We start from the raw sequence: 8,576 nt of genomic DNA, 5'->3' as shown, positions 1-8,576 counted from the left end.
ACACTTGCAAGCTCTTCTTTCCAGTCCAGATGCATTTTAGCCAAGGGGTGGGAAACGAAATTATTCAGCTAACTCGTTCCAGCCACTTCCAAACAAAAATCAAATGTCAAACCAAATATTCCCATTTTTTGGGAAAGACTGTGGGCTTTGGGACAGGTGGCAGGAGGACGGCATACTTGAAATGTTTCAGACCGGAGACGGTAAGTAGAGTTCGACTGGAGACGCACAGGCAGGTGGGGAGAATTCGGTGGCCCACTGCGGGGAGAAATCCTTGATCCTTACTCCTATTGCAGCCACCAACCTCATTAGTACCTGCGTATTGCCACTCTGGGTGGGTTTAGAATTTGGGGCAACCGAAGATGAACGTTACAGTGAGAGTTATTTGCAAGACACCTTTGGGTTGGCTGTAAGTGACCTTTTGGGTGATGGTAGGGAGGGCCGGCGACGAGAGGTACTGGTTTGTAAGGGAAAAAGAAGACGGGGGCGGAGGAGCGGTTCTGTGGTTGCAGGTTAAATGATTAGAGCAGCTTTTGCAGAGGGATTGATCGGCAGGAGTAAACTCACTAGCTTGCCCTAAGCACCCTCCGAGCAACGTTAGTTTGGGAAGTAACTTCATCTTCCAGATGCTTTTTCCTAGGTTTATGTCGCCTCGCCTTCTGGAGCGAGCTGCTGCCCTTGGCGGGCGCGCAGAGGACCGCAGCTGCAGTGACCGCTTGGGAGCCCTGCAAGGAGAAGGCAGGAATAATGGGAGATGGAAGCTTTGGTAGGCAAAGATGCAAACGGTGAGTTGGGACCACCCATGGTTTCATGTTGCCCCTAGTTAGGGCTAAACTTCTGAAGACCCAGAGCCTAAAAAGGTGAGGGGCCACGAAGGGGCAAATGGGTACCGTGAAGTAAAGGGCTTTCCCCCAACTCGGAACTGTGAACTTCTGCTGGAACCAGGAAGACAAACTAATTCCTATCTCTTTGCAAGAATCAGTGTCTAGGTAAAAGATTACGAAAATTAAAGATGTCAGTGTTTGCAATTTTAATAATCATTCTGCTGTTTTGGAAAACAATGCAGGGGTTCATGGAGTGAAATACGTGATGGAGATAAAACTTCTCTTCAATAGAGAAAAATTTGGGGTTTTATCATGTTAGGGTGAGATAAACTGTTGGTGTCATGAATGTAGTATTGAAAATACTTGTTAATTTTAAACATAAAGAAAGACCAGATAGAGAAGCTAAAAACAATGAAATACTAGATTTTGCCCAAGTTGACATTCTAAAAATGAAGTGTGAGGCAGTTATTTTGATACTTCAAAGGAAGGAAAAATAGTCTCAGGTGAATAATTATGGTAAGAGTTTTTGGCCTGAGACATTCAGGTAATTTTCCATATTTCCTATTTCACTTTGCCAGAATAGACCTGTTCTTAATTGAGTGCTTTATTTTAATTGTTAAGTCATGAGCGAATTCTCACCTCTTTACTGGAGTTATAGTAAGCAACTATTTAAAACCCCAGTTTGAATTTCCTGAATCAGCTGCAGTGATTCTGTATTGTGCTAAGAACAATAGTTCTCTAATTGGTTGATGCCTCCGCAGTGGCACTTAGTTAAAGGGTTGTGTGGTTAATATGAGCATTGAAGATGAATTAGGAGTAATTATTTAAAAATTACAGCCTTTCATAAGGATAGAAAACAATCATTTCATACTTTATAATAAACAGAGTACAAATGACTTTAGCCACCTGCTTGGCTTCTTGATTATGTAATCCTTTAATCTTCCTAGCAGTGCCACTGGTGTTCAGAAGTTTTACCGGCCCATGATTCTTTCTAGACAGAAGAACTCTCTGTCAGTTCTACTGACTTAGGTTCCCTAAGAAAGTCAGGGTTGCCTTTTTATCTTGTGTCCAGTGCCATTTTATAACCTCCTTATAATTGAACTCATTAATTACTAAGTTCCTTTTTATCTGGGCAAAAAAAAAGAAAGCAAATGTTTTTCCTATTAGTCAAACTCTGTTCAAAACTTGGCCCTAGGCTCGTTGCCCATAGCTCAGTGAATAGGGTGCCAGCCACATACACTGAGGCTGGTAGGTTCAAGCCCAGCCTGGGCCTGCTGAACAACAATGAGAACTACAACCCAAAATGGCTGGGCTTTGGGGCAGGTGCCTGTAGTCTCAACTACTTGGGAGGCTGAGGCAAGAGAATCGCTTAAGCCCAAGAATTTGAGGTTGCTGTGAGCTGTGATGCCACAGCACTCTACCAAGAGTGACATAGTGACACTCTGTCTCAAAATAACCCCCCCAAACAAACAAACAAACAAACAAAAAAACTTAACCCTAAACTCTGGGAGACTTAAGGTTGCTCATATTCACTCTTTGAATTTACTGCTGTTGGTCTCCTGCCCTGCCCTTGCTTTGTCAGAGATTTTCTTTTGGATCTTTGACACCTGTATAGATGAGCTGCCTTGTTTTACTCATTTATTCAATCATCATTTTTCCATGACCCTGCATAGACTGATCTCCCAAATTAGAACTACTTTGAACTCACATTTTTTTGCTACCTGTATACATTTTTAGCTTAGATTAAATACTTGGACACCCACAATGGTCTAGGTTCCAGGTTTCTATGTGTGGGGTACTCCATTCACTGACCTCCTGCTGGTTCAGACAGATGCTATGCCAAGTCTATTTGTAAAGGTTGTATACATATGAGCTAGATATTAAACATTTAAAAGTCAGGGCATTTAAAATGACTGCTCATTATGTAAGTGTAACTTGATTATAGAAGATTTTTGTGTTTTATTTTCAATTAAAGGTTTTTAGTGACTCTTAAGCAATGTTAGTAGTCGAGTTGAATTTCTTATAAGAAAATGAGCTATAATTCTATCATTCAATGTTCATATTTTATTTCGAGTGCTATTATTTCATTACTGTTTCTAAATTTCAGCTGTTCTAAATGTCTTCGAATCTTATTAGGATGATCTTGATCTTTGCACCAATTTCCAAACTTGGAAGTAAGTGCAGTGGATCTACAGTTCCACTCGGCAAGATAACCATTTTGAATGGTTTGAATGAGAATGACATCACACTCACACCTGCAAAATCTAAAATGTCTAATAAAGTAGATTCCTATGTCTGAACTTCAATTTTAGGGCACAGCTGTAGATGCAGAACTGATGCCATCTGGTGTGATTCTACAGAATAAGAGAGAAAATTTACCCAGAGTGTGCCATGCACTGGCTTTTCTGGGAATGACAAGGTGCCAGGATTTGTTTTTGGTTCACTTGCAGGGGTGGAAACTTGGAACTAGGTGAGTAAAAAATATGTGATATCCTATTTTTAGCTTGACATTCCATGTTGCCAATTTTGTCTATAGTTTTGAAATAAGTGCAATAGAGTTAAATTTTAAACAGCTAAAATTTTAGAGATTGTAAATGGTTAAGCAATTTCAGATAGTGGGGAATACTTATTTTTTCTAAGTCATATTTACTCATCTAGGGGCTTTTAGAATGCTGAAGATAATGAATGTGGTACATAGAAAGTCTACAGTGTATTGTCCTTAAAAAGTTGGTAGCCACTCTGAGGTATTTGTGCATATTTTGACTAATAAACCACAATGAACTTTCTAGGATCACTAGAATATCACTGTCAGATGTCTATGTCACATGCATGGGAAAGTTAAGAATTTAACTGTAGATCTTTGATACAGCCTTTTTTTGGTTTGAATCAGTGAAATAAATTTCTCAATTCTCCATTTTAATTTTGTCTACAGAAAATAATAAAGTGATAGGTTAGTAAGATCTGATCTGATTAGTTGTCTGAGTAGTGAGTATCTTTCCACACAGGAGGTTAGGTAATCAGAAGGGCAGACCCATGTTTGGACCAGTAATCAGAACCCAATAGGCACTTGGAAATAGCTTCCTGTTGGATTGAAGTTAAACGACCCTCTTATTTTCCTTAGTAGCAGCTTCTCAGCTTGATCATTTCTGCCATTCTTGGTCTGTAGACACATCCTGTGGACACAAGTGGGTTCAAATTAAAACTTTTATATTCAACCTTTGTTTTATTAGTATGATTCTGAAGTTAGTTGGATTTATTGAGTAGATATAGTCTTTAGGAAGACATTTTTGACTTTCAGTTGAAAATATCATTTCCCTACTGGGAGTCAAGATGGATTGCTAACTTGATAATAGAATAAGTTACCAGTCTGAATAGTGGCTTAAACAAATGGGAGGTTTTGTTCTTTTCTCATGTAACAAGGAGGCTTGAGGTAGGTAGCTGCTTGTGCTGGTTAAGCAAATTATAGGCGTCAGGCTGAATGGAGGTGGCTGCTGAGGTTCCTTTGGCTTCTTCCTCTAGGTTCCACGATGGTCCCTATAGCTCCCTACAAGAAGAAGGAGGAAACCCAGAGGGAAAAGAGGGCATCCCAGTCTGAATCTCTATCCTTTTCAAGAGCTTTCTCAGTAGCCTGAAAACTTTTGCTTACGTCTCATTGGCCAGAACTGTGTCATTGGCTACTGCTATCTGCAAGATTGCCTGAGAAATGTAGTTTATGTAGCTAGACATATAACTGCCTTCAACAAAAATCTAAGTTCTCTTCATAGGAACAAGATGGTTGTGGATCTTGGGTGGAAAACTAGTAGTTTATCCCCTAGTTACGAAACACAGTGGTAAAGGAATGTAATGTTTGAAAAAGATGAAAATTGTAGCTCTTTCACAACTGGAAAAACTCCAAGCAACACTTCTCAACTGTGACAGAGGGAACAGAGTGAAGACATGTCAGGTTTTCCCAAGAAACACTCGACAGAACTGACCTTTTCTCTCAGTCTATTTGTCTCACATCAGGATTTTCTAGAGGCGGTCTGTGGGGACCTGCACACTTCCTTGGTGGGCATAATCTCTTTGTGGAGTGTTGGTATAGGAAAAAAAATGTTCTACTTTGATGCTTCCTTATAAAAAAAGGCCACCTCTTTTATGCATGGAGGAGAGTAATCTATGCAAAGAAGAGTGATCATACTCCCTCTGTGACTCCACCACCAATCTAGGAATATCCTGGGAGAAGAACTGCCTCTCAGAGCTGCTTCCATTAGCAGCCTACATCCTGGCTAAGCAAAGGGAGAAGAAACACTTCCCACATCCAGGGCTGTCTAAAAGAACTTTGTGTGATGACAGAAATGTTCTATCTCTGCGGTGTCCAGTATGGTAACCACCAGCCGCATGTGGCTAGTGAATACTTGAAATGTGGCTAGTGTGCCTGAGAAAGTCAAATTTAGATTTTATTTAATCATAATTCATTTAAATAGCCACATGGGTCTCGTGGCCATTGTACCAGACAACATAGTATACATTCCTCTCTTGCTTGTGTTTTAGAACCTACTGAGAGAAATGTGGACCTGTCATGAGCTTGTTTTCCCATGGTCTTTACCATTCCACCTTTCCCTCGGACGTGTCCCCCAGAGGAAAAGAAAAAAATGATATTTTGAAACTCATTTAAGATGCTAACTTGACATCTGTATATTGCACGCATTCTTGTAGTGAACGGAATGGTCTCCTGGAAACTGGTTCTGTTATTGATTTTAGTGATAATGGTGAATGAAAAAATGGCTTTGTTGGTCCACTTAACCTTCCTAGTGACTATTGTATGTTCCTAGTCAGGGATTCAGCAGAGGTTATTTCATTCTGCTGTCCAATTTATCCTATGTTATTTTATTTTTGTAATAATGTGGCTACTAAATGATTATCCTGTGTATGTTTTTTAGTGTTTATATTTTTTAAAGGCTGTGAAATAAAAATAAACTATATGTAACTCAGTTTTTTTTAATGTGATTTTTTTTGGTGAATTATTGTTACCCAAACTTTGTTAAGAGTTAATTAGGATGAGATTAATAGGTAGAAATATTTATTTTTATATTACATCTCCTTTTTAATGGGCAAATCTATATGCTAATTAATGTTAAATTTTTGAAATATTAAATGATTCTTCCATTATATTTAGAGTTTCAGTAAAGTAAGAAGGGTTTAGCATTATTGGATTTAATTCTATTCTCAGGTATTTGGTTTTGTCCCTGAGCATCACTTGGACCTTGCTTCTCCAAAAGTGCCTGTTTTGGAGTTTTTGTCTTTTATTATTGATTTGTAGAAATTCTTGATATTTCTTGACATTGCACCATTATTAGATATGTGCTTTGCAAATGTGTTCTCTCAGTTTGTGCCTAGTTTATTCATTTTATTAACAGTGTATTTAAAATATATATTTTTTAATTTGAAGTTTAATTTATTTGCTTTTTTCTTTAATGTTTATTGGTTTCTGTGGTCTAAGAGACTTTTGCCTATCCCTTAGGTCACCAAATAGATTCTCCTATATTTTCTTCTAAGCTAAAAACTTTACAGTTTTAACTTCTACTGGGTCCATGATCATCTTCAACTTGTTCTTATGTATGGTGTGAAGTAAGGATTCTTTCCACCCAGAGAAACAGGATTTAAAAAAACACATATATATATATGTTATTTTTTAATTGATTGAAAAGACTTTCCTTTCCCCACTGGATTAGTTTGGCATCTTTGTTAAAATCAAACAACCATATCAGGGTGGGTCTGTTTTGGGTTCTCTGTTCTGTGGCACAGGAAGTCCTGATGCTGTTCCTATGTTACCTTGATTACTGTAAGTTTTATAGTAAGTCTTGGTATTCACTTATAAAATGTAGGGGATCTGAACTTTATTAATAAACTATTACTTAAAGGCTGAGTCTATACCTTCTAACAGGATTGAGTAATTTCAGTTGAAAATGGTTAAATTTCAATAAGAAAACCCCATCCAACACCATGTGGCCTTTATTCCTGTTCCAGGTGCCACCCAGAATATGAGTCCAAATCTGGGGCAGCTCTCGGTCAAGACCATCAGTACCAATGTCCTCTTTTCTGTTATTATAGTCAAGAGTAAACTGTACTTTTTAAAAGGGAAATTTACTAGAAGGCTGAAGTGATAATACAACAAAGCACAAGACTCATGAGTTCCAGCTTCTTTACCAACTTGAGTCTAGCTGCAGATTGGACTGCCTGGCTCAAGTATCCCAATGTTGTCCATTTTGCCTTTTTCCTCTCATCTGGGCAGTGTCTGACTTTTGAGTGGTTGGATACTGAATTGTGCTTTTTATAAATGTTTCTGGAGGTGGCTCGATGGACACTAAGTTACATCTCAAGCCCCATTTTTACTTGAACGCTGTTTTTACATCTCAAGCCCCATTTTTACTTGAACGCTGTTTCCCAGGCACACTGCTGCTTGTCCTTTATGCATCTCAACTTGGAACTCATTGCAAAGTTTTGACCCATAGTGGGAAAGTGAGAGGTCTCCTCCATGTCACACTACTGTAATCTCATTCTCCTCCTCGGAGCTAACCGGTGGTACTGGCTTGGTGTAAATCTTTTGAAATAATTTTCTGGGCATTTGCCACACATATTGTCACATTTATCCATATCTGCGTACATGTACACCAAAAGTTTTTTCTTTTTTATACAGATGGCATCAGATTACAAATATTGTGCTAGATGCTTTCTTCTCTAATATGTTATGGCAGGTTGTATTTTCAGAAAATGGTCACTGCAGTATCCTCCCCTCTCCCCATAATCTCACAATGTGACCTTGACATCCTGACATTTTGAGACAGAGTCTAGTCCCCTCCCCTTGCTTCTGGGCAGGCTTGGTGATAACAGAATGTGGCAGAAGTGACCCTGTATGACTTATGAGCTCAATCAGGAAAGGCAATGCATTTTCTCCATTGTTGGGTGGATTACTCACTTGTGAAGCCCTGAGTCACCATGTAAGATTGGCGTATCCTGAGGTCATCATCATTCTCTGAGGAGGCCCAGGCAGAGGAGAGGCCTCATGTGAGTGCTCTAGTAGAGAGCCCCAGCTGAGATCTCAGCTAGCAGATTCCAACCTCTACATTCCTCTACCTCCTTAGCTCCCAGCTATTGAATCCTCCTAGATGAGGGCCCAGACATCATGGGGCAGAGACAAGCCAGTCTCATTCTGCTCTGTCTGATCCTGGTTGTTGTTTTAGCTCACTAACATATGAATAAGTTTGTTATAGTGATAGTAACTGGAACATGGATCTTAAAGAGTTGTAGTGAAAACAGAATCATTCTTATTATTTTAAATTATTGTATGGTACACTCATCAATTTATTTAAAAAGTACAATGAACTTATTGCCCATTTTTCTGTAGGTTGTACTTATAGAAGTATGATTGCTGGGCTATCCGATTTAGAAATCACAAGAATTAGGAGAAATGGACAATCTGTATCCTAAATGACTGTGTCAGTATATGAGGGCTATCCAGAAAGTATCCAGCCATGTAACATGAAACATACACACATACATGGCTGGGTATTTTATGGACAGCTTTTATATATTCATCTACTTCCCTATTTGACGTAGGGGTCTTTAAAAAATTTGTCATTTCTTAAAGAAAAACACATAAAAAACCTTAGTGGTATGATTTGAAAAATCATGAGGAAGTTTGATACTCTTGTTTCATATTTATTAATCATTTATGTTTTCTCTTCTCTAATTCTTTATTTATATCCTTTTTTTTTT

General features: G+C 38.6%; 1 protein-coding gene across 1 annotated transcript; it reads left to right on the top strand.

Moving 5' to 3' along the window:
* Positions 1-754: 754 nt before the first annotated feature.
* Positions 755-4,509, top strand: TMEM155 (transmembrane protein 155; the record flags this gene model as incomplete). Its single annotated transcript, XM_023516586.1, is given in 3 exon segments — positions 755-782; positions 3,134-3,291; positions 4,341-4,509. Coding segments are annotated over 3 exon segments (336 nt in total), but the record flags the coding sequence as incomplete, so codon positions are not given.
* Between the last annotated feature and the right edge of the window lie 4,067 nt (positions 4,510-8,576).

The sequence above is a fragment of the Otolemur garnettii genome, unplaced genomic scaffold (assembly GCF_000181295.1).
Source record: "Otolemur garnettii isolate 467f Iridium unplaced genomic scaffold, OtoGar3 scaffold00093, whole genome shotgun sequence".
Taxonomy (NCBI): domain Eukaryota; kingdom Metazoa; phylum Chordata; class Mammalia; order Primates; family Galagidae; genus Otolemur; species Otolemur garnettii.
This window is presented reverse-complemented; position numbering and strand designations above follow the sequence as displayed.